Below are 26,810 nucleotides of genomic sequence, written 5' to 3'. Positions count from 1 at the left end.
AGGGGAGAGAGAGATGGGTTACAGCATGCAGCAAAGGTCTGCTCCTGAAATTGAACCGCAGATGTTGCAGCAATGTGGCACGCATCCCAACCAGCTGCAAATATTTTTTATTTCAAACATTTAACTGCTGGATACAAGATGTCTCCTACGCCACACTTGTGTAAGTTTAATACTGGACCACAATTGGTTCCAGACTAGTTGTGATGTCACAAATCATGCTCATATGAACAGGTGTTACACTGGGATTTAAGGTGAACACAGAGAAACTTTCCTCCTTCAGCAGATGACTCTGCACATACATCATTCTGCACAGAGAAGCTCAAACATCCAACTGCAGGAACAAGAAGAAAAAACATATTTTTGAGTGGAAGTGTTTTACTTTAGTCAAATGTTGAGTGCAAGACTTTTACTGGTAATTACAGGTGTGAAAGAAAAGATCCACGTGTAAATCATGTGCCCAGGGATTTACAATCTTTTCAATAGCTTCCATGTCATGTGACCAAACTCCGAATCAATACTGTATTGTATTACTACACTTGACAAATAAGATACACTTCTTTTTTTATTGGATTTTAATGCCTAATTGTTCAGTTTGGCCGGGTGGCCAGATTTAGGAAGACTGTTGTTGGTTCCAAACTTCTTCAGTTTGAGAATGATGGAGGATACTGTGCTCTTGGGCACTTTCAATACTGCAGAAATTTTCTTGTATCCTTCCCCAGAACTGTGCCTTGACACAGTCCTGTCTCAGAGAGCTACGGACAATTCTCTCAACCTCATGACTTGCTTTTCACTCTGACATACACCATCAACTGTGAGACCTTATACAGACAGGTGTGTGCCTTTCCTAATCATGTCCAATGAATTCAATTAGGCACAGGTGGACTCCAATCAAGTTGTAGAAGCTTCTCAAGGACCATTGATAGAAGAAGAATGAATCAGAGCTCAATTGCGAGTGTCATAAAAAAAGGGTCTGAATACTTGTGTAAATGACATATTTCAGTATTTTATCTTTTATTAATGAACAAAACACTCCAAAAACCTGTTTTTGCTTTGTCATTGTGGTGTGTTGTATGTAGAGAGTGATGATGGGAGAAAAAAATGATTTGAATCCATTTTAAGATAGAAGTAGGATGGAAGATTTTTTATTAAACACTAATAAAACGTTTAATGTGGGAGTTTAATGTCAAATGAACCCAAATGAAAACACTCAACCAGTTCAATGCTGAACTAATTTATTTAACAGCTGATCTCAAACAAGCATAAATATTATTGTCAGCATAACATTCTTTCATTGGATGCATCTACACACTGACAACTACTGTACAAGTTCTCACATACTCATACATCTTGGTCACTTACAGCTAGCATAGTAAAATAAATTAGAAATATATATATATTGAATACATTTAGTAAACTATGCCACCATTTACCAATATACATTGTAGCCTTCAGTTTGTATAGTCTAGTAGTTCCTGTACATTTAAAGTTCCACTGGCGATTTGCCCCACTGCCTGTTGGTCAGTACAACATCCAGTAAAGGCGACTTTTAAGACATCAGAACGCTACTGTTCACTGTACAAAATATGGAAAAAAAACATTTACACGCAGCCACAGAGTGACATCATTCTGTGTCACTGCTTTATGCATATATATCAGTATTGAGCAAATGTAATCTTTTCTTCTCCACCAGTTACAAAGACACAGCGCGGTTTTTCAAAAGCAAGTAAGGCAGCTGACAAAAGCAGCCTGACATTCTGCATTATACACTGATTGTACAGTCCAATGGTTTGTACAGCAGGGGAGCTGGCCTTTTAAATGAACACACACTCATTCAGTCCCGAGAGATCCTGTTCAGATAGTGTCAGTCAGATGAAATGCAGGGTTTGTAGCTTTTTTTGTTGAACTGTCTCTGATGTGAAAAAAATCAGACGGCGTCATCAGAGGAATCTTGAATATTAAACCATACCAAAAGTCGCATCTATCACTCCAAAAACAAACCACGAGCCTCAGTTTACTCTAAAATATCAAAGAGCCACCTGAATATGAAATCATTCAGCACAACCAACAGATCAAATTCAGTCAATCAATCCATTTTTTTGTAAAAATAAATACATAAATACAGTCATAAATAAATTAAAAAAAAAAAAAACACAGGAAGTAAAGCAGAGTAAAGTAAAGTGCAAACAACGTCCCACAGACTCCACCTTTTACAGTGTTCAGGTGCTTTACAGAGAGGCTCGGCACCCAAGGCACTCACGGGAATCTGATCATTTGACACAGGCAGCAGTCGTGTTGAGTGTTACCTCTGCTCGGATGTCATGCCATTTGACTATAAGGAGTGTTTATTTGCATCGTACAAGCCGGTGAAGTCAGATGTATCCCACAACCGGCTTCTGTTCACAGCTCTAAACTTTACAACAACGACCTGTTATTACTGAACAAACCACAGATCATTGTGATGTTTGAAGAGAGGAGCTCTGTGCGGTAGTGTAATCCTCCCGACAATATGTAGAACAGCGTCTTCCTGTTTGATTTCTATTTTTTTTTCTGAGATTTGAAAGAAGTATTTTTTAATTCCATTAGTCCCATATTCACGTTATAATATTTTCTATTCTATCTGAAGCGTACTGCAGTTGAAGCCGTAATCAGATTAACATTATTAAAACTAAAGTTTCATGACTTGTGTTCTGTAAAAAATCAGGATTATTTCATTTGTTAAAGACCAGATTGTTGCTCTGGAGGCAAAGTTAAAGCAGCTTAAGCCTGCTGCTATGGCAACAATAAAATCACTACAAATCCTACAGAGCACATGGAAGAACAGACACAGATTTGTAAATGGTGCTTTGCCTGATTGGAAATTTCTACAATTATGGCAAGAATTCAAGCTTTTACTTGGTAGGGAGTGCAAAGTTTTCCAGTGCTTCACAGCAACCACATGACATCATATATAACATCAAAAATAGGGGAAGCTGTTCTCCTGATCTTTAGTATTAAAGACTACTTCTGTTTATAATCCTCCCTCACTATGATGACCAGCCCCCCAAACCTATCCAAGTAGCTTCAGTCAGAGTTGGTCTCATGGTGCTGTTTCTCTTGCTGTCACTCAGTTTACAGGGAAATTTATAATTCACAATAATGCACAATAACTGTGTGTTCAGACAGAGAATCTTGGGGAACAAATTCAATGTGGATTAGCACAACCAAACATAAATGAATACCTTTTTTTTCCATCCGCTCTTCAAAGCGTCCTCGCTAGCAGCCACGTTCGTTACACACCGCAGTGCAAAAGTGCAGCTCGGAACAAAACATAATAACAGTTGTGCTATTTCTAGATCCTCGGCTTGATAATGTTTCAAAATAAAAAGGATTCCTTCCTTTGGAAGCATGAATGTGTTCAAGTAATTTCTTGACAAAATGTCTATGGAAAGTTCATATTTGGGCCTGAGGGGGGCGCCGCAGTGTCCATGATAGAAAGCTTCATCCTCTGGGGGAGAATGAATGGAAATATTGAGATATTGAAAATGACAAACACACAAAGCATTGTGATTGTTTTGTGTGTGTGGCTGATCTATTCTGCAGGAGGTGTGTGCTTTCACAAAGTCAATGTTTTTTTTAGAATGCTGTCACAACCTTCATGCAAGGTAGTGGACGTAAGAATAAACAGTGGCGATAAAAAGTAGATGAAAAAAAATAAAGATCTTGACCTGTCAGAAGCTAGCTGCAGCTGAATCTATTTTACATAATATGACACATGCACAGTGGAAAGCTACATACCTTAAAGGGTTACATCCTCATCGGCTATGGTCAGAGTCACTGTACTTTTGATAAGTAGTGTGCAGGTCTTCCAGTAGGGAGACATGGGAAATGCTTTTGTGATTTGTCTTAGCAAAGCCCTTCAAGACAAAGACGATACCCACCCAGCAGCACAGTCAGTGCCCACATTAAGCGAGTACATGTTACTGGAACACCAGTAAACCACTTCAATGAATTCAATGTAAACGTTTGTCTTTTAAGATAAAGTGAACAGGTGTTGAAGCAGTGCTGGATATTTAGAATGCTTTAAATAAGAGAGCAAACAACAGAAAAAAGCTTCAATCAAGTTTTCGTCCATCCAGGAAGTCTTCATTCCTACTTTCAGATTCTCGTCCCTCTTGGATCACATATCCTATTTATCCTTTAACCCTGGAAATTGATCATTTGACATAAATGTCTTTCGTTTCAGCTGCTTTTCAATCTTCGGCCCCAAAGAAAAGCAAAAAAAAAAAACCTTTGGCCCTTGATCTCCTGTGTCCGCTTCCCTCCTCACTGTGACTGGACACCCAGCGTGATCTTGAGGTACTCGTAGACCACATAGCTGATGCTGACGGATGGAATGACCTTCATGAAGTTGGGTGCCAGGCCTCGGTAGAGTCCCATGGCCCCTTCGGTCCTGACGATGTGTCTGAACAGGCTTGTCATGTTCATCTGAGGGCCTCCTTCCAGGGTAGCTGAGGAAAAACGGAGGAAAGACCGTCTGACCAAACACTACGCCAGCTTCACTACTTCAACATATTTTGGCTTTCTAGAGGCTGCTGTTCACACAGCGAAATTTCCTGATTATTAAATAATATTACATTATAATGTTTCTTCATAGCAGCCGTCTAGACTAGACACAGTAGAGTTACCTTGCGCCTGCATTCGAGTCCTGACCAGGGCGAGCGGGTAGCTGGCGAGCTGTCCACACGTGCTGGAGGTGGTCCCGCAAGCCAGGAGCACGAACACTCCTGGATTAGCGCTGTCTGTGGCGTAGCGCTGCAGCCAGGAATTCTTCAGAGTCTGAGGAGAGGAGGAAAAAAGAGTCAGATTCAACTAGAAAAAAAAAAAAACAGATAAGCCATCCCCACACACCTGACAACTTTTGTATCAAATTGTTGCAGAAAAAGGTACCAGAGCAAAAAAACTCTCTCTTGATAATAAAAAGGGAGTCAGAGGTCCAAGCAGCAAAGTGTTCTTTTATTGCCGGCAAAAAAAAGGGGAGCAAGTAGCACTTTTACAAAGAACCAAATCGCTCCAAAGCTTTTTCTTTGGGGTTCATTGTTTTTATGTCCTTGGGTCAGCTTAGGTCACACCTTATCATCCACCCTCCCTAATTTTTGACCAATTATTATGTTACTTTTATCTCCGTCACTCGTTGTTGGTCAAAACTCTTCAAGACAGGTTTTGAGCTGTTTGAGGATATGTACTGGCATATTCAATTCTACCTGATTATATCCAATTTTTATATAAGTATTGGGAATCATTTTACACCATTATTGCCAAGTTGTCTTCTGGCCTTTTATTTTTTTTTATAATGACATTTAATGAAAATACACCACACAACCACACACCTCATATACAGCCAAGTCGATGCCAGCGTAGGGGATGATGCCCAGCATGTTGGGGACGTAGCCCTTATAGAAAGCAGCCACACCCTCCTTCTGGAAGATGTGTTTGGCACAATGCAAGATGCCCGAGTACTGGCCCGTCTTCCTCAGGGCTAACCGTGTCTTCAGGACCTGAGACGAACAGGAAGTGATGTCAGGCCTTCCGGCGGATGAGAGTAAACTCCACTTCTAGTCGCAGAACATCTTTCATACTTGTACATACATGTAAGCGTGCATTATCTCCCATATTAAAATAAGTTGGGTGTTATGAACCTCGTTTACATAAATGACTTGCTCACACTTTGTGCATAACTGAAGGTCTGTGAGTCTGCGTGTGAAGGTCTGTTTTCCTCCAGATAAGAGGTCACAGTACTGTTTCACATGATGGGTTCAAGGCTAAAAGTTAAAATGGGCAGTCAGTCACAAGACAAACATAATCCATGTGGATATTTCTGCATACAAACACAATGTATCAAGAGTTGCCACATAGCATTTATAGAATTTATACAAAACTTATGACCACTTATTTTTTTATTTTTAAGGTGATGCTTAAATTATTGTTTCATTCTTTCTGTGTTATGTGCTCTCTCACCTCCATGGGGTAGATGCTGCTCTGAGCGATGGCTCCAGCCAGAGAGCCTGCCACCAGTCTCTCCGCGATGCCCAGCGTCTCCTGGTTACTTCCGATTAATCGTTTAATCTGACAGACAAGACGTCCTCTTTTGTTAAGCAGTAAAACACTCATAAATGCTTACTGAAGCCAGAGCTATACTACCAGTGCGTACCTGTTCGTAGGCCATGAACTTGATAGCAGACTCGGGGGCGATTTTGATAACATTGATGCCGTTCCCTCGCCACAGTGACCTCACGCCGCCCTCCCTGATCATCTGGCCGAAGCCACCGGCCATGTGCATGCTGTTGCTCTTGGAGGCGTGAACCTGTGCAGGCAGGGAGCGGGACAAACATGTATTCACACAGTGATTTACAAAAATCATTGTCCTCTTCAGTTGGTCTATAATGAAAACGTCAGCTGTGTTTTTACCTGCATGAGTACTTTGAGCCTATCCAGTGGTGCAGTGCAGGTTCGAGACACCGCGCCGGCTCCTCCTCCGGCCACTAGGTGTCGCCACCACATGCCTGTATTCTTCTCTTCTGCTGTGAACTCATCGGGCACCATCAAACTCTCCCCGACATCGAAGATCTGCAGAGGAAGCAGAGTTTTTCAGCCTGGTGACACTATGATCCTGAAGACATAGACAGAGCTGGTGACAGGAGAACACCATGAAGAAGGTAAAGTAATCAACATGAACTGTTGCTGCGAGGTGTTTACTGTAATGACACTGCAATGTTACTGCTCCTCAGCAGCTGCTTCTGTATAAACAAGAATGTGCTGCTGGAAAATCATGTGACCCTCATCCCTGATGGGGTTATTTAAGTATTCAATACTAGTATAAATATTAGTACTATTCCAATATTTACCAGTAATTTAATCACCTGTGAGATGACACTAAGACGGCTCTTTGATGTGCTTGCAGGGACTTGTTCGTTAATGGTTGTCTTTTGTTTCCGACATCACATTAGTTATGAACAAGCTGGTGTGTGCCCCGGTTATTAAAATCGATTCCTATTAGAGCTACGAGTTACAGATATAGAGTTACACTTTTAAAATGATAATAATTAGAAGTGAGATACGGCACCTGTCACCTGATCTCCCCTAGACAAATCAATCCCACCTGAGCTGGTCTTTAGTCAACGATTTATTGCTGTACCAGAGCTGACACAAACTGATTTTAGTAGAAAAAGATTTTGACTTGATTTTGATTGTGACGAGCGGAGAGGAAGACTGTGTACCGTGGAGTGTTTCCAGTAGAGGATGATCTCAGGAATGTTGTCTGCTGGATGTAGGAGGTGGTAATCCCGCCACTCATTCCAGTCAATTGTCATTGTTCCGTTTTTGTCCATACTGGGGATGTAAAATAACACAGCGGATACAGACTGTTAAGAGATGTGTGACAGTTTTTGGACAGTGAAGCACAAAGCTTTCTGCTTACATGCACATTAATGGTGACATTTTGTTCTTGTGTATTCTGTTGTAGCAGGATACTTTCATTTGTGATTTCATTTCTTCTGAAAGTACCAGCTGGTGACTGAATGAGACAGTGTTTAGTGCAGCGCGGGCTGAGAAAGCAGACTATAGAAGCTACTACTTACTACACGATAGGGGCCCAGATATGACCCCTCCTTATTCTGAGACCAGCCAGAGAGAAGAACAGACAGACACACACAGACAGGAGGTTAGAGGAACGACACAAGGATCACACTGAGCGATAACAAACACAAGCCAGAAAATCCTCAGCTGGAAGCCAGGGGTTGAGCTGAGGAGGGACGAAGCAGCAGCAAGCACCCTGGTGGACTGTGATAGGCTGAGAAACCTGTCAATCTGGCTACTATTATGTGCATGTTGGGGAACTGAACATACCTGTCCTCGGGTCTAAATATCATCTTAAAAATAGCTACCAAAAACCCATCAGAAGAAGCTGTTGAGACTTTCTACTTGTAGATATGTTGGAGGATTTCACATGGACATCCATATAGTCAGAGTTTTCTTAAAGCCAGTGTGCATCTAGAGACCCTGAACACATCAGGCTTCAACAGTCACTATGGTGGCTGCTGCCAGATAAACATGAGTAGTGACAGGCGCCATACAGCTGAAAAGCTTTTTCAGACACGGAATATGTAACCTTGCTGGTTTCACTGAGCTGTTAAAGTGATGGATTTCTGTCATTCGGTTATGTTATGTTAATGTTATGTAGGGTTTTATTCACACATGACAGCACTGTTATAAAAAAAGAGCCACAACGCTGATGTGATATTTGGTTCTACCCACGTTTCCTGTTTCTCTGCACTGTGCATATTTAACCTGCTGCTGCTGCTGCTGCTGTAGCCTTTATGTTAATGTCACGGTATTTAATTCAGACTTGTGTTGGAGGTGTTACAGGTCAGACCTAAACCAACCAACATGTTATAAACTGAAAGAGATGCATGTGTGAAAGAGAAGAGTGCTGCTTTAACTTCAACAGATATGAAAAAAAAACTGGTCCTTTGTGAGGGGGGTATACTGTACTACAATACCTACAACAGCTCATCAGAATCAGATAACACATAAAAATGAGAGTTATAATATTATAAAATGAAAAGAAGGGAGACATCACACACTCACAAACAGAGACTGAACGGAGCATACAGTATCAGAGGCTGTGGATCACAGCATCACTCTCACCTTTTGAGAATCTTGTCAGCCTGTTCCTCAGAGATGTTCACTCCCAGGTCACGCAGAGACTGCATGATTTCTTGTGAGTCGATCCGACCTGCACCACAGAAATGAATTAGTTATTTATTCATTTAAGTGTGACACATGGTAGCATTTTGGTAGACAGTTAAGTAGTCACAGAGAGTACAACTCAGCCTGTGAGAACAGTTGTATAAAGATATGGATATTTACCAGGCAGTGAGGGTCTAACAAAAAAAGGTGCCTTATGGCTGATGGGAAATGTAGGATCCAGCAACTACAAGTCAGGATATCTCTGCCTTTGCTGCTTCACTGTTCAATATTCTTCTTTAATCTCTCTCTTTGTATGGACGTGCAACACTTAATTGCCCTTTAATTATTTTATGATCTTGGTTCGATCTGTTCTCAGTACCCTACAGCAGACATGAAAAGTTGTAACAAGTTTCCTCACCATCGTTCTTCTTGTCCAGACTCTTGAAGACCAGCCGCAGTTTCTTCTCATGGTCTCTGAGATAATGAACAAACTCCTCAAAGTCTAATTGTCCATCCAGGTCTTTGTCTCCGGCTTTTACTATTTTCTGAAAAGGAGAGCAGACACAGGAGAACCCTTGAGAGGACTTGCATCCGGTTTCAGACACAAACATGTGAGGAAAGCAGCTGTGGAGAACGGAGCCTGCTGTTAAAAATGTTGGCTCATTTTTGTATTTAAGCAATGTCTACATGTGTCAGTAAGCATGATGCATTAGGGGTTTATACAGTAAGATAATTAACTTGAACTAATTCACCATGGTTGTTAAAGATGTGACAAACAGCAGTAGAAGTCAGAGCATCTCCTGCCATCTGTGCAATGTTGACTCAGTCTGCAATTTAGAGCACTTAACAGCCTTCACACATATCAGGTTAAGAGTCATCTTAGACAATCCAGGGAACCTTCTGTCAAGCCAACTGGAACCAGAGTTTCCTGGAACATATTGGAAGGAAAAGGCTACCTGAAGGAAGGAGCAGCTGGGTGTGCAGGGTAGAGAGGAAATCCACATGATGCACCTGAGCAATACTTTACCAAATGACTTGCTCTGTTAGCGAGGGGGCAAAAATGACTGAGCATCACACACACACACAAAAAAAAAAAAAATCAACCATGTGCACCACTGGACTCACAGGATGGAGCCCAGTACATGTTCCACTGTTTGATGGACTGGCTGTGTCTTTCCACTGAAGAGCAACTATTTGAACAAGTGTTTTCTCATGTTTCAGCCATTTACGTCTGCTTTTAGACACACTATGTTGTCATAGCACTGTAATGTAAGTGCAGTGGTGAGTAAACATATCAGCAGCAAAATGTTGGTTAAGTATCAAAGTCAAAGTCTCATAATGAGCAAAGTACCTTAAAACTCTGCTTAAGTACAGTAACAGTACTAAATGTATTTAGTTACTTTCAACCACCTCTGCAATCAGTAGATATTTATGCTGTAAGTTCAAACATCATGACTGCCTTAAAAAAAGATAGAAAAACCACAGTAAAAACTTTGCAGAGTTGGTTGGTCATAATATGAACATGGTCATGTGATCTGTAAAAAATTGGTGTAAATCTGTTTATTTGTTGTTGTCTATATGTCTGTTCTTCCAAGAGTGCATACGTGTTGTAAAGTCATTCAAATCTTTTAAAGTAATAGACACACTGAAGTAATTTAATCAAGCTACAAAAGTACATGATAGATCAGAAATTTGGAGAACTGAAAATTTCAGACTTTGGCACAATCTAGTGAATCTAAAAAAAAACACTTTGTACACCCACACACTCCTTCACTGACACCACTGTTTTGTCATTTGTTCTCAAATCAGACCTCTGAGCAGTTTACAGTAATATTCCTACTGTAAAGAACCACCAGACAGCAGACTGACTGTTTCCCAGAGACATTACAATGCAGTAGGGATGTGCAGAGAGTCCAGTATTTGTATTTGTGTCTGTATAAAAGTGGAAAGAGGCTTACAAATCCTGTTTTTGCTTTTATTACGCTTTTAATTTTAGAAAAGTAAAGTGTTACAATAAGTGTTTATGAATAAACTACCTTATGAAGGAGGTCCCAAAACTGGGTCTCGAACTGGAGTCTCCAAGATCATAGACGACTGTGCTGACTACTGAAGTAAAACTTTACTCTTCACCTCTTTGCAGACAGACCTCTAACTAACAATTTTAAAAAAATATTTGTATGAAACAAATATTCGTAAAAAAACCCCCCACTATTTGTGCTTTGCCAAATAATGTATTTGTATTCCGGCACACCCCTACAATGCAGGTTCCCAGGTTGGTAACATTACTATTGCTTCTAATTCAGTCTAACTTAAAACATGGTTCAAAAGACGCTACTTAACATAAAAATTCACTAATTTGCATAGATTTGTTGACAATGGCAAAGCACCATATCCTTGGCAACAATGAGTAGAAATGATTATACAAATACATGACGGCACATTTAAAATGATACTTTTATGAATTTGCATTCTAGACAGAATTTGAGAAACAACTTCTAATTAAAGCCACACTGGTGTTCATCATTTGACAAAAACTATTAGTAAAGACAGGTCACATCATTATTACACTGAGACACATCTTCCATACAAGACAAAAAGAACATAAACTCTGCACCTAATTAAGCCTTAAAGGTAAATCACACCATTAGAATGATTAGTATTCATTCATACCTTTTTCCACATATGATATGTCGTCAGTTCATGTGAGGGGAGAAATAAACTCAGCTTGAACACTGATTTTATTTCAGATGGTAATCCATTTGTTTCAAAGTATTCAAATTCATTGTGGCCCACATTGGACACTGGCACATAGAGACACAGACACATCAGGTTTACTCTATAGTCCAACAGAAAGTACTAAAGGATACACAGACTGGAGAGAGCTGGTTGTAATACTGAAAACCAGTATCATTAGACTACAGATATACAGCAGTGGGAACTCTACACCCGCCCACCAAGACACCAGCCTGCCAGTCATTGGATCCATTTACAGAGATTAAACAGCACTCCCATTGGATCATCAACGGTTCACTAAGTAATCTCTTAGAGAGCACAACAGCAGAAAATGTGACTCCATCATTGACTGTACAAGTATTAAGGACAAAACAAACATGGGTAATACATTTTATAAAAAAGATACACAAATCATTTCTCAGAGTGTGAACACTGAGCTTCAAGGCAGAGAAGTAGTGACAAAGCAAAGTCTTACAGTCATTACACACAAAACACTGAAAAACAGTGACACTGATCACTGCAAGAAAGCTCATTTATCAGTGAGATGATTCAAACTGTACAGACCTTATTATATATAAATGAGTTAATCTATCATGTGCTAATAGATGTACAGATAACCACTGTTAATCTTGGTTCAAAATAGAAGTGGTTTGAAAAACGAAAACTATCATTTTAGATTTTAAAAATGTTCAAGTTAAAGTTAGAGTTGAAAATACAGTTTTAGTTTTTATTCCATATTATTACAATGATCAGCAATGAGGTGGAGCACTCTCATACTACTCAATAAATGACTGAACACAGCGGACAATGGTTGAGTAAGCGGCAACAATGACATCATCATCTACTGTATGTGAGCAGACCGAGGTTGAATACATTGTGTTTCACCTGAAGCAGTCAGAGGATGTCGTGCCTTTTCTCAGGAACAGAGCGTACGAGTTAAATGCAGCGAGGTGAAATTAGTTACTCAATAAACCATTTAAACAAATGTATTCAAACAGTTGAGTCACTGCATTTCATGATTTTCTAAGGAAGTGAGGGTCTGTGAGTAAAACAGCAATGCAAACTGTGCAGCTGTTATGAGATGTTTTGACCAAAGCTGCTTGCTGCTTGATTTTATCTAAGGCAACTTTACTTCTCCCACATGATCATTATTGAGGAGCAACATATGGTGAAACCACAGTGGCAGCTCATTTCAAACACAATGCCTCATTCCTTTGATGCTTGAATAAATTGGCCACCATTCAACAGCCAAAACAGTTGTGTAACCGGTGAATATTCAACCACATCAATCTCTAAACATAAGTGGTCATTTGGGCAAAGACCAGAGAGGAAAGCCAACATCTCTAATGAATGTTTGTTACAGTGACCTTTACCTTTAAAAGTCTTTAAAAGTCCATTTCAGAACAGTTTTCAACAGTGTATAAAGAATGGAAAACAGGTTGTTTCTGCAAGCAACTGCACATGATCAGCTTTGGATGGACTAGTCTTATGAAGCGATGGGAAAAAGTCTGTACAGCAAGTAGGAGCAAATCAAAGGAAGGAAAATATGGTACTTTGGAAAGAGTTAAAAAGCAGTGAAGATAAAAATGCATGCTAAGCTCATTGAATGAATAGAAGACAAAAAAAGAAAAAAAAACAGCAGTCCAAGCAAAGGCTCCTGTTTAATCCCTAGAGTGGCACAAACATTCTGCAGTGCTTCTGCAGCGTAAGCAGCACTTTGCTCAAGGCCACCTTCACAACCGAGCAAAGGCACACATCCCTTCACAGCTCTAAGGGAGCTGCTCGGCTGCCAAAAGATCAGTGTGGTTGTACTTGTGAATGCGTGAGTGAGGAGCAGTGTGTTCCTAGAAAAAAGTTCAGTGAATCAACACTGGGTAAAGAAAGGTTAACAAGACCGAGAGTCTACATCCATGCTAGCGGCTCTGTGAGGCAGTACTTAGGCCTTAGGTCATTGATTTGAATGAGAGCAGTGTGTTGATGCAGTGGGGGTGCCAACATAAAGGGTCGTCTGGCAAAAAAGTTGAATCTGGATCAACTTTTACAACAACGCAGTGCAACGTCATCCAGCAAGGTGCTACGCTGACCAATTATATACATGAATATGGACTTTGGTGGATTTGATGGATGTAATGTGAATGTTGTATTTCTACTGTTTAAATGGTAAATTGACTGTACTTGTATAGTGCCTTTCTAGTCCTCCGACCACTCAAAGAGCTTTTACACTACAAATCACATTCACCCATTCACACACATTCATATGCTGAATGGGTACAGGGGCGTTTTGGTGTCTGATAAGACATTACTTCACCTGGACTTCCTGGATATTATTTCATTGTCTCTGCGGTACCTTACACAACATTCCCCCACCAGCACAGCCCCCTGTGCTGTGCTTCAGGGCTGATTTCAGCCTGAACTCAGCCTTTGGCACAGCAATGGGAATGCCAATAATTGTACAGATATAAGTCATAAACCAAAGCATTGGGAAAATTGAAATGTTGACCCAATGGTGGTGCTACATGAGAAGTCAGTGGATCAGCAAAGGTATAACTATTTATCCTGAGGGGAACATGAAAGTCTGAATTGCAATCTATCCAAAAGTTTTTGAGACGTTCCACTCAAAACCAAAAGTATCTCACTGAGGGTGGGACTGAAAAATCAGGGGATCATCAAAGTAATTAGGATCCATTGTCTGGGAACTGTGAAAGTCTCTACCAAATTTTGTGCCACTCCATCCAGCAGATGTTCCGGACAATTTAAATCTCTGACGGGATGGTTTTGCGGGATAAAAAGTCAAGGCATGAACAAAGTCGTTAAGATTCATCCTCTATATTTACTCATGCCTGTACCAAGTTTTCTTTGCAATCCATCGTGTAAGATATCTTAACAACAAAAGCTGTGGACCGACAGACATAGCCATCTCCAGAGCCTCACACTAGAGTGACTTTCTCTAATATAATCAAGAGTAGACATGAACCTGACATGAGATTCATAAACACTTCAATCCTAAAAAAAGAACATGACAGATTTGGTAAGTATCAGGTTTAATCAGTTCTCATCACCTGTAATTTATTGTTGTTATTCAACTATGGAGGAAAGGTTCATTCATAAATAATCCTCATCAGAAAGTTGAGCAGTAGCTCTCCTTATAGAAACTATCCTTTGAGTGAGATGTGGTTGAAAGCTCTGGTAAAAGGTAATAAGTTGACCTTGAACTGAGATGTTATTTTTTGGAGGGGAGGGGGCATGGTCAAGAGTGAACTTTCACATTCAGTTCTACATATCAGACCTTGATCTACGGTACAGTATACTACTGTAATATGAGAGGAAGAGGATGCAGACAGCTAATTTATCCTACCTGTTGAAGATCTGTAGGTGGTGCCACCATGATTAATACTGTGGTCTTCTTTGGAGTAACATTACTCCTGCTGATTTCTTTACCGTCAGAGGAGTGTGTGGTCTTTCCCTGGGGATCGGTTTGCAGCTCTCTGCGGGTGCCAGTCGCCTCAGTCTCTTTCTCCTCTGGCAACTGGGTTTCAGCAGGCTTACATTGTGTCCTGCCAAAAAGTCTCTGGCACAGGAAACTCAGCATGTCCTTCAGCATCCTCAGACTGGGATCTACTGTGTGAGAGTGTGTGATGAATGTGCAGACTGCCCTCTGCTCGAACACAAAGAGGCCGCTTAACCGTGTCTGTCGGCTAAAGCAAAGAGTTGAACTAGCAGAGCAAGTGTAGAGAGGTCAGCTGAGGACACGCGGGACTCACTGCACTTCACTGCTCCAGCTCAGCGTCTCATCTTCTTACGATATCACACGTCCAGGCTCAAGTACACAGGCATCAAATGCAGCAGGAAAAAAAAAAAAGAAATCCTCCTAGCTAACTCTTACCATGTAACTTGTGAGACATGAATAGTTCTCCAATGATCAAAGCAATAATTTCCCGCTGTAGATATTTCATGCTGAGTATGTTAAAATGATGGCAGCAGCAGCAGACAGGACTTGCCACTTAGCCGGCTTCAGTATGAGCAGCCAGAAAAATGCAGCAAAGAGAGCCTCCAGAAACCTGCATCCTCACTGCAGCTGAGCCCGACCAATCACTGCAGTCCGTACTGGCAGGTCCGACTGTTGAGCCATGGAACGAGCCCCTCAGCCAATAGAGGACAGGCTAGCAGCATGGAAATTAATTTATGCCTTCAGTTGTCGGTCAGAGTAGAGGGAGGGGGTAGGATGAAGCCGAGGGTTTCCCCTCAGTTGCACCTCCCTCTCTGTAGAAAATCCGCTGAGTGATGACTCCCTCCCTCCCTCCCTCGCGGTCCTCTGAATCATTCCAAGCACATCGTCAGCATCCAGCAGGCGATCCCATCCACAGCGATGACCGGAGCTCCGCCGCGTTTCAAGTCTGAGCACGTATTGGGTTCCTCCTGCTGGGAGGACTACAGTATGACGCAGCAAAGTAGGTCCATCTCTGCATAAAACCCTCATTACCTCCAGCTGCTCTCTGCAGTCCTGCTTTGCTGACTGCACTGCTTGCAGTGTAACTGATTACTGACAGAAACAGGAATTCTCAATTACAGTACGTCCACTGTAAAAGCTGCAAGAAGTCTCTACTCCCAAGTCTCTACCCACCAACACGAGAGATTTTCACCATTAAGCAAAGAAACACTTTTAGGTATTGATGGTTAAGGCTGGTTTTATTCTATTTCTATTTCTTATTGTCAACAAATACAATAAAAATAGCACTAACAACAATGTGTTAGTCTGTCTTCACTACCCTGTCTGTCTATTGGTCTATTGGTTAGTGCTGAAAATAAAAATCTTTAAAAATAGCTCACAATAATATAATTTTGTAACAACTGTTGTTTTTAGCAAACAAACAGGAAAATACTCAATTTGTTGGGGGGGGGACTATTTTCAATGGTGGATGAATTCACATTTGTTGTTCTAGTGAGTATTTCTGGCAGCAGGGCGGTGTGTGTGTGTGTGTGTGGGATTGAGTGAAAATAAACTACAGTGTGTGTGTGTTCATGATAATGAAGGAACATGTCAGTGCAGCAGTGTGGCTCACTGATGTGTTTTAATAGTTTTTGGAGAATAATGCAGCTGTACAGCACAGAGGAGTAAGATACATCAGGCTTTGATACACACACAGTACTGGAGAGGATCACGATGGAAATAAGCCTTCAGGCTTTATTGCGTTTTCATCCTTGGTGATTTTTTAGTGTGTGTAATGACTGCAGTGCAGTATTATATGTGTTGTTTAAAATCGTCAAATAAATTCATTCACTCACAGTGGTTCTGGTCTTTCGTAGGATTTGTATAGAATGTTTTTTGACAACCTGGGTTTTTATTTATCTCTGCAGGTCTAAACTTCACTCCTATTGGTTATGTTTATATTTTAATCAACAATTTAACTGCTGTAGTTTGAGGATCTGGGCACATTTCTAGAGTCCAGAGGGGAAAGTAACACCAGCATGCAGACAATCAGACTGGTTGTTAACTATTTCCCAGTTTTATAGACTATCTAGTCTTAATTATTTGGAAGAAGAAATGCTCTTGGGTAAAAACCTTAACAAATATGTAAGTCTTTCCTAACAGATGATTTGGTTCAGATGCTAGGGGTGACAGGAAATAAGTGTTGCTTGCTACAACATGGAAAAAACACTTTCAGTTTGGGTTCAGGGGGGAAATTCTCCACATTTTCTTATGATCAGAATTACAGATTTAGATGATTATGCAGCCTCTCTGTGTTTCTGTTGGACAGTATTCGGTGTCCGTGTGGTTTACAGTATTTTACACTAAAGGCATTTTGTTAGGACAAACACACATTCCCAGCCGTAGACTTTGAGCAGCTGTGTGATAAGAGAACAAGGTCTGCTGCAGGTAGATGAGCTGTTGTCTGTTTTACTGGCTGACAGCAGTGAGTTGGCGGTAGATTATTATCTGTGAAGAGGCGTGGAGAGGCCTGGAGAGTCTCCTTCATGGAGAAATGCTTCTTATCTCGCAGGAAGAGGAAGCGTCACAGCGTTTACTACGCTGAGTGTTTGTCTTGAAAGGGGAGCGCGTTACATGTAAGGCTGTAAAGATATGAAGGTTCACAGTGGCTGATCAGCACACTGTTCAACACTGGTCAACTACAGTCATGTGACTTAAAAACCTTAAAACTCCATTTATGAGAGTGACGGGGAACGTTTGATCCATCTTCTTATCTGCAGCACAGGAGAACTTTTCATCATATAAACAGCAGATTCTCAGTTGAATCAACACTGAGAGCAACTACAGACAGACAGAAAGGAGTTCCTACATTGTTTCTTTACGTCATCTAATTGTGCTGTATGTCTGTATGGCAACGACCAACAATTGTCTTCTTCAGTCAATTAATCTTTTGATCAATTAAGTAACCCACAGTCCGCAAAACCCCAAAATATCAATCACCTGAATGATCGTATATGACAAAGAACAGCAGCACATCCTCACATTTTTAGCTGCTGTTTGATAAATGACTGACACAGTTACTTAATTATCAAAATAATTGCAGATTTATTTTCTGTCAATTGACCAATCCATCATCTAATCATTTCAGCTCTTATTGGACAGGAGTAGACTCATCTGAGCCAAATAATAAAATGATGAAACACATAAAATGATGCCAACTGTAATTCCTTTTCCTCCTCTAGTAAAACACAAAGTGTTTGTAAGCAATGATGCATGTTAATGTGGTCAGAAAAGCAGCCAGTTTCAGACAGGAAGCTTCTGTCTCTCCTGGCACAGTCACACATTAACAATAGATGAGGCAGTGACACACTAATTAAATAACTTGTCACAAACTGGCTTCAACGTTACACTTGTGCTCCAACAACACTGAACATGAGCGCTTTCATTATGCAGCGATCAATCTGCACTCAAGAGCTAATTACTGCTAATTGGTTTATCCACACAATGGACAAATATTAACTGATACATTCACTCAGGTCTGTGATTAATTTGCATTTAGCTGCCTGCTCCACCAGTCTTTACACCTGTCAATCAAACAATCGGTAATAGAAGAAGCGTGGTTTCACAGATTGTGTTGGACCAACGAGGTTCTCCAACAGCCAGCACAGCTTTCATTACACGTGGCTGTGCGGTTCTTTATATCATCAATGTCATTAATTCATCACATGGACCTGTAAACCATCGTTAGTAGTGATATCCCAGAAATGTTATCAATGATAAGTTTGTAGCTCTTGTATCTGAACCGACTTTACAAGGTGTGACACGACTACCTATAAAAAGATAACAGCAAAATAAAATGTTTACTCCTATGTAATCAAAAGAAAGCGTGAGATACATTCTCACCACATATTCTGTGTTTCATTCTGTGTCTGTCGGGGGTTGGAGTGTGAAAGGAAGGTGAAGAGATGAACCATGGGACACCTATGGGTTCATCCCTCCAGTAGAGTTCAGAGGAAATCAGTGCCACAGCGGATGAACACCATTCTTCCAAAAGATATTCCCTCATCTGGTGTTTTGATGATGGTGGTGGAGAGCACTGTCTAACAAGTCGGTCAAAAATCTCCCATAGGTATTCAACTGGGTTGAGATCTGGTGATTGTGAAGGCCATAGCCTATGATTCACATCATTTTCATACTCAAACCATTCCGTGTCCCCTCGTGTCCTGTGAATCGGGGCATTGTCATCCTGGAAGAGACCACTCCCATCAGGATAGAAATGTTTCATCATAGGATAAAGGTGATCACTCACAACAAGTTTGTATTGATTTGCAGTGATCCTTCCCTCTAAGGGGACAAGTGGACCCAAACAATGCCAGCAAAATGTCCCCCACAGCATAACAGAGCCACCAGATCCCCTCACTGTAAGGGTCAAGCATTCAGACCTGCACCAGTCCATAAAAAAGTTATGTTTTTTAACATCCAAGTGTTCTATTTTCACATGGTCATTGATAATATGTTAATGTTTTACAATGATGTGTTGACACATGGTGATATGAGTGTGTGTTGGTTCATGCTAAGCTATATCTTCAGACTGATTATTTTACAAATTCTAAAGATAAATGAACCGATCGACAAACTGTGACTGAGCAATAAAAGCATTTAACTTGGAGATTTGACTTTGCATGGTTCTGCAGGTTATGTGTTGATGGCAGAAGGGTCTAAATCTTTAAGAGGTCTGCTCTTAGAAAAAACAGCTTGAAAACTGATTTTCTGAGACGAAATTTCAGTCACGGATAAAAAGGATTTTGAAGGAAAACAACAGTAATAATGTAGGTCAACAGGAGGCAGTCTGTCTCATACTGTATTTGGACTTGGCTAAAAGCTGCTAGATTCCTGACAGGGATGTTATGACCCTGGACTGTGGCTGGGAAACACAGCCAACCATAAGAGCTGCTGTCAGTTAAGGTTTAGAACATCATGCTGTGTGTGCATGCTTATGTATGAAGCATGTGTGTGTACATGTGCATCAGCAGCACACACCTCCTTACTTACAATGTCCTAGACCGGTTTATAGTTTAACCCTATGAGTATGAACATTAGCTGTTACGTAACAGCCTGGGGGATATCCCTGTACCTCTGAACCCAGAACAAATCAGCAGAGTGCAGCCTTCACACCCCACTTCCTAGTCGTGTTACAGTTGACACTCAAATGTCAAATCAGACAAACTTGAATGATGTTCATCATATGGCCCGGGGGAAAGCAGCAGCACACAACTTTTTATATCCTACTGATGACTTTCTTGTCAAACCTGCGTTAGCTGATTTTATGCCCACTAGGTGGCAGCGAAAACAAGTCGAGAACACAACGTTGACATATCATCACCTGTTCAATTGATATGGCAGACCTGTTAGCAAACAGTTGCTTATTTCTGCATCCAGCAGTTGCAGAGCAACATCATCATTAATTTGGAGTCGTGTTTCTGTTCACCTGGTGAATGTAAGTCCAGTATTCACTCTCCTGTTCCCCAGCTGGTCTACAGCTAACTGTGTCTGTTTGGCTTTTGGTGTTTCAGAAAGCAGGTTCAACAAACTCTGAGTTTAACAATGAACTCTGAGTTGATGAACGCTGAGATGGGCAACTCCAAGTTTTCGGTTTCAGAACAGCTCATCAGAATCAGTTCAATCAACTCTGAGTATGTTTACGCTGAGTTAAGCGCATGAATGAAAAAAGCCATCATCAATGGAGCTCCGATACTACAATTCACCATGGCAACAGGTAAATAAAAAGGCAGAGCCTCCATTTGAATCCAGTGAACGTAGAGATATTAGTGTATGTGAACATTCATACGCTGCACATTTATCTTTAAAAATAGAGCCTGAGTCAGAACGGGAAAAATGTCAATAAGTTAACACAATAAAGTTTTATTCAGTGTCGATCATTACTTCATCATTTACCAGACTTACATTTCCTTAGTGATGATAAAGTGGAATCTGATTGTGTATCAGGCTGCAGCTACATTACATTTTAAATATATTTGTTCAGCTTTAATCTGACGGACAAAACACAGAGAGCAACAACTAAAGATGAAAAATATAGTTAAAGAAAAGCTATATAGATCAAAGACATAGAGACATGACTGTAAGCTCACAGTCTGATCAGTAATAATGTGTTTGGTGATTTGTACTTGCTGTGTAATATCTGAATGTGAGAGAAAAAAAACGCTGTTCAAAGAAATGACTGACGCACATTAAAGCAGTAACTTTGGAAAGTCCTTGAGTAACTAAACTAATATCCAACCAGGAATTAGATTCTGACAGATAGTGACCCTCCGCTAATGAATGCACTTTGATACAGACTGAATGAATGAGGAAATGAAACAGCGTGTCTGGCTCTGTAAGAAGGAGGAGACAGAGAGAGAGACTCAGGGTTTATTGAGGAAAACCTTCCAGTGAGCAGGTTAACTTCACAGAGTCAGTTACTGCGGTGACTGACCCCAAGTTTAAGTTAGCTCTCTTTCTGGAACTGAAAACCCAGAGTTTCCCTCAACTCAGGGTGAACAAACTCAGAGTTTTCACTAAACCTGCTTTCTGAAAGAGGACCCTGGTAGTGTACAGTGGCTTTTTAGAGCTTTTTCTCTGAAAACAGCTGCCTGCTGCGACTGAAAACGACATTATGAGAGCGCTGAGAATGAACCAAAAACAGTAAAGTTACAGCTGGACAGCTCAACAAAAGTACATCGCACTGCTTGGTGTGAAATGTGAGATGTTATCATCTGTGTTGATCACACACACACAGCAGGATTGATCCATAGATCCAAGCTGTTTAAAGGCTTCTTCTTCTTCTTCTGGCGCTGCTGAAGCCAATCATAAACGTTCAACTATTCGTGTGTTCAAATGTTTGTTGCACGGAGCTGTTATTTGTCTTCTTGAGGCTTTCCTGTTAGCTTTCCATTTTCCCAGCTATTCCACACAACAACCGCTGACATTTTGTCCATCTTCATTCTAAACTCGGAGGACGACTGCATTTCTGAGACGCTGACACACACTGACGTTTCACAATTATTCTGGCACCAACAACGAAACCATGTTCAGCCACTGAGATAATGACTCTCACCCATTCTAATGTTTAGTCAAGCAGTAACTGAAATTTGACTGCAGGCAATCATTGACTCTTTCACTGAAATGGAAAAGCATTGATGAGTATGTGTACCTTCTGTATATTCAATACTGAAAAAAAAACATAACTCTCAAATCTCAAAGGAAACTTCTTTATTTATATCCAGTGTATTTCAAAATATTTTTTAAATTTTAAATTGTAAAGTATTATTTTGAAATACACTGGAGCAAACCTCCTTCTCTGTGGTCTGACAGTTTCAAGTTGCAGATACAGAAGCTGGAAACAATGGATTGTTCTTAGAGGTTAATCCTGTGACCTCTGTGGTCTTGGACATTTGCCACCATGTCAAACCGCATGCAGAAAGTACCGTAATCCAGGATTATGTGACTATCCTCAACAAAGAAAAGAGAAATTTCCAGAGAAGCAGAGATTTCCACAACTTTGCTCTGCCTACAGACCAGATGAGTTGAGGAGGGATTCACTCAGTTACTATTTCTGCTAAGTAGCTGTTATTATAACAAAGCTTCATTACATGACAGCGATGGCTACCCTGTCTCCACCACTTTTCCTAATTTACTGATGTTGACAGATGTGTCATGGTGACAGCTTTACTTCCTTTATAGAAGATTCATTCACCAAATTCCAGTCAAATAGCAAAGAAACTGTGTTTCCTCTCAGTATGATACAGCAAGTACAACACACCACATCTAATGTGTTTTAAATTTCCATAGCTCATGGAAAAACAATTGCACATAAACCCACGATGGTTAGCTTGTCTTTCAGGTACTGTAGCTGTTTTATTTATTTAAATAAAACATCATAATAAAAGGTTGTGATGTCAAACGCTGGCTCCCGTTCAGGCTGTCCTGTCACACTTTGTATGCAGACAGAACTTGACTGAAATCTGTTAAATCCCTGCATGTGTTCAAAACTTAAAGTTAAAAGCAGGTTAAGTTTGGCTAAAAATGTTTTTTTTTTTTTTTTTTTAGATGTCTTGGTTACATACAGTATATTTTTCTATTAGTTTCTTCACATTGAAATATGTGTTGAAACAACATCTATATCCTAGATGTCTAAAACACTTTCACTTTTCTACCAAACTTGTTTCTAAATGAGACATCTAAATGTCTTCTGGCCTACAAAGATAACCAAATTATTGCTTGCCAAGTCACTAATATATCTGATTCAAAGTGCTGTGAGTCTTCATGTTTCCCAAAATGTTCCATCTGTTTTACTGTACATTTGTCCGTTTCTACTCATGCTTTCAGTATTAGTACTATCCCTGCTGTTGTACTGTGTCTTTGTAAGTAACACCCAACAGGTTGTCTGTTTCTTCTCTTCTATCCAGCATTCATCATTTTCTTTTCCATTATATAAATATATGTATGCACTGTGTTATCTTCCAACTGGAAACGCATTTTTAATTTTGCACGTGGAAACAATAAGGGACAGCAACGCAACCAGATGACAGGGAGAGGGAACAGGGAAAAAAAGCATTACGACATCTCAACTGAGCTGAAACATGTTGACTTACCATTAGCTCGTGTTCAGTGCGATGAACCCCTAGTTTCTTGAGCCCAATCGTCAGGTCGTTGACACAAATGCCCCCATCACCGTTCACATCCAGGACCTGGAAGAGCACTTTCAGCCTGTGCTCCTGCTCAGGGCCTCCACATATGTCGCATGGATGAGCTGCTTGGCTGGGGTCCGAGTTCCAGTCACCGGCCACCGGCTGCCGTGTGACCGGTTTAAATGGTGAAGCTGAGGGGGGGTCCTCGGCGTGCCCCCCTCCGCCGCCAGGGTCGACCCCTGGGTGGGTCTCGGCCGACCGGCACTGGCAGAACACATCACTGAGCAAGGCGGGCATCAAGGAGCCCTGCTGGTGCATCATCAATGTCCGTCACTGTTCAGCTGTTGTATAGCTCGAACATAGACTGTCTATCAAGATATATAAAGATAAATACAGTCTAAGCTCGACTCGTAGCTTCGTCAGAGAGCAGAGGCCACTGTTCACCTCGAGCCCGGACTACCACGTCACATGTCCCTCCATTTCAGCCGGCTCTGAAAGCATAAAAACTACAACTGCCGGTGAGCTTAAACCCGGCTTTTCACCACTAACACATCTAATCATTCGCGGAGCTCACCTGAGACAGAAAAGCGACCTCTCGGTAATTCCTCTTGCTCACTTGGCGCGGCTACCGAGCGTTTTCAACGTAACCTAATGTGATGTTGTATTAGCGAAGGATACGTGGTGCCGGGTGTTTCGTTTCAACGAGTGACCGTGTTAATTGGTGACTCTCAGCAGAATGCATTTGTGGTTGTCGTAGTGACGGCAGCTGTGGAAAACACGACCAGAACACGTAGTTGTCCTCGTAAAAGCCTTAAATTCTCTTAAATTGAATGTTCAGTATAGTATATATTCGTCTGGTCCTGTTTGTGGAGAAAAGACATGGATTAGCAGAGCAGCTAGCGTCTTCTGAGGAATTTGACATTATACAGATTAATTGGTTGAATATGGGCCACTTTCCAATTGAGGATAACAGCATAAAATCCCAAAATAAACTATATGTTTGTTTCCCACATTATAAGAAACGTTACTTAGGGTGGTTGCGTCTTGCTGAGCACAATTTAACTTACATAAACGAGTGGCGTAGATAATACACACAAATGAGTATGTATTTAAAATTGTTTAAAGTAAAACTGAAGGCTGTTCTTGTATTTTTCAATAGCTGCTGTCCCTAGGGGCAACCCAGACTCATTCGGTTGAGAGTCACCAGTTAACACGGTCACTCGTTAAACCGCAACACCGGGATGAGGAGGACCCTGAGCTGTCAGCGCCCTGACTGAAAATACTGACTGAAAATACTTTAAATACTGACTGAAAATACCTTCACAGCAGAACGTTAGAGTTCATACGGAGCTTGTGTGTCGCACATCACGCACAATACGTTTCCTGTTATAAACACCGTAATGGAGAAGTGTTCATCCCGATGTTTGAATACCGTTAACTTCCCGACCGTTGAAGAGAAAACGATATTTGGCTCCGGGAACCGGGTGCGCCCAACGTCTCGCTTTAAAACGCGAGATTAGAGCGTGATCGCATCAGGAGTCTAGATGCAGACCTACACGACACACCCACTTTACTACATGACACGCCCACTTTACTAGACGACACTTTACTGCGCGACATGTCCTTCAGCAAATAACTCGTGAAAAACAGAGAATGTTTAAAGACAATATAAGAATATAGAATAAAAGTCAGAGAATATTGGGAAATCTGGTGACAATTATTTCAGGATGAAACACTTTGTACTGTGGCCAGTGCAACATTTCTCCCAGCATCAGCTTTTTTTTTAAATTGTGAGTTTCAAGCAATTAGCACTGTACTTATTTCATGTCAATGAATAAAAGGTAATTCACACCAGAAACCTTGTAGCTGAATTTATCTAATATGTAAAACTTTGGTGGAACATGGGCAAACATGTGCTCCCTGTTGTTAGATAATGCATGTATGATGCAATGTTATGATATAACAAGACAAAGTTAAACATTTTCTGAAAAAAAGATTTGAATGGAAAACCCTCTTCAAGACCTTTCCTTCTTCTATATTATTTTATTTGAGAAACATGGATCTATTTTTTTCTTTGTAAAGTTAAATTAGGTATTGGCAGTGTTGGGTGATTTGACCATAAACACAGTGAAACAAAGGGATTTCGTCATTGTTGTTATTTTTGTCATGTTTTTTTTTTTTTTTTTTTTTTTTTTTAGCTATACTGTAAATAGCTAGGAAATGTAAATCAGGATTTACAGGATTCATGTATTGAAGTATCTTTATTTGTCAGGTATTGAAATAACTGGATAAGCTAAAAGCAGACATCATCTGGATGTTTATATATATAATATAATATAAAATTAAGATTTTATCTATATTGCCCAATTATTATTACATAAAAAGTCAAAAATGTGGGCACACTTTCTCATTCAAGTACTATACTTCAAATGATACTAGTAATCCGTCTATTAGATCTTTGTCATTTTAGTGCTCTATTTAGCACTACAACTATTGCTGAAATGGCTCCAGCAAAACTTTTTTACAGCAGACATTTTGACATGTGACAATAGGAAAATAATAAACGTAATGATGGCTGAATTGCATTCAGGTTCAGGGTCTTGGTATTGTTTATGCTGGATCACTGTCACAGTGTCATGGCTTACTGGGACAGAGCCATGGTTAATGTTATTTTGTAACACCTGTGCTTTTCCTATTATGACAAGTCTAAATGTCTGCTGTGAAAAAGGCCTGTATGCAACTGCTGCCACTCTTCCTGCTGTTAATTATTAATACTATTACTACTGTTAATACTAGTATATTTACTGCCAGTAAAGATACATATGTTATTTTATGTAGATAACACATCTTTAGATTGCTTTTTTTAGTACTTCTGCTCCTGCTTGTTTAAGTTACTACTACTATTACTGTTAATACTTGCCTGACTATTGGTACTGCAAGTACTGCTATGCATTGACTGCTGTTTGCTGTGCTGTGGCAAACTCATTCTAATGACTCAGTAACAAATGGAAGGACTTCAGGAGGGTCTGACCCTCCCTAACCCTTTGACAATGTCCCTTCCAAATACGTGCTTCCTGTTGTCCAGAATTCAATATAAACAGGTTTATTTGAATTCTCTATTTTTATCTTGTATTTATGAAGAAACAGTAGCTAAGCTGCTAACTGGAAATGTGTTCTACTAGTTTCAGCCACAAGAGCTCAGGAGTGCACAGTTGTACAAGCTCCTTTAAAAGTTCCTT

The 26,810-nt window shown here is 40.5% G+C and overlaps 1 protein-coding gene across 5 annotated transcripts; it reads right to left on the bottom strand.

The window, feature by feature from the left end:
* Positions 1–1,215: 1,215 nt before the first annotated feature.
* LOC122968512 (calcium-binding mitochondrial carrier protein SCaMC-2-B) lies at positions 1,216–25,086 on the bottom strand. Of its 5 annotated transcripts, none has more exons than XR_006398837.1 (11): positions 23,536–25,086; positions 9,143–9,269; positions 8,683–8,770; positions 7,254–7,365; positions 6,445–6,603; positions 6,188–6,340; positions 5,995–6,102; positions 5,367–5,534; positions 4,665–4,815; positions 3,775–4,487; positions 1,216–3,484 (listed from the first exon to the last, which is right to left on the bottom strand). XR_006398837.1 is itself a non-coding variant. In XM_044333816.1 (11 exons), the coding sequence occupies exons 2-11, from the start codon at positions 23,866–23,868 to the stop codon at positions 4,303–4,305; spliced, it is 1,584 nt and encodes a 527-aa protein (XP_044189751.1). In that variant the 5' UTR covers positions 23,869–23,877; positions 24,146–25,086; the 3' UTR covers positions 1,216–4,302. The 5 variants fall into 5 exon arrangements, 4 of the variants coding, with proteins under 4 accessions (XP_044189751.1, XP_044189750.1, XP_044189749.1 ...); XM_044333816.1 differs by having other exon boundaries at positions 1,216–4,487; positions 23,536–23,877; positions 24,146–25,086; XM_044333815.1 differs by having other exon boundaries at positions 1,216–4,487; positions 23,536–24,337; positions 24,890–25,086.
* Positions 25,087–26,810: the final 1,724 nt, after the last annotated feature.

The sequence above is a fragment of the Thunnus albacares genome, chromosome 18, assembly GCF_914725855.1.
Source record: "Thunnus albacares chromosome 18, fThuAlb1.1, whole genome shotgun sequence".
Classification (NCBI taxonomy): domain Eukaryota; kingdom Metazoa; phylum Chordata; class Actinopteri; order Scombriformes; family Scombridae; genus Thunnus; species Thunnus albacares.
This window is presented reverse-complemented; position numbering and strand designations above follow the sequence as displayed.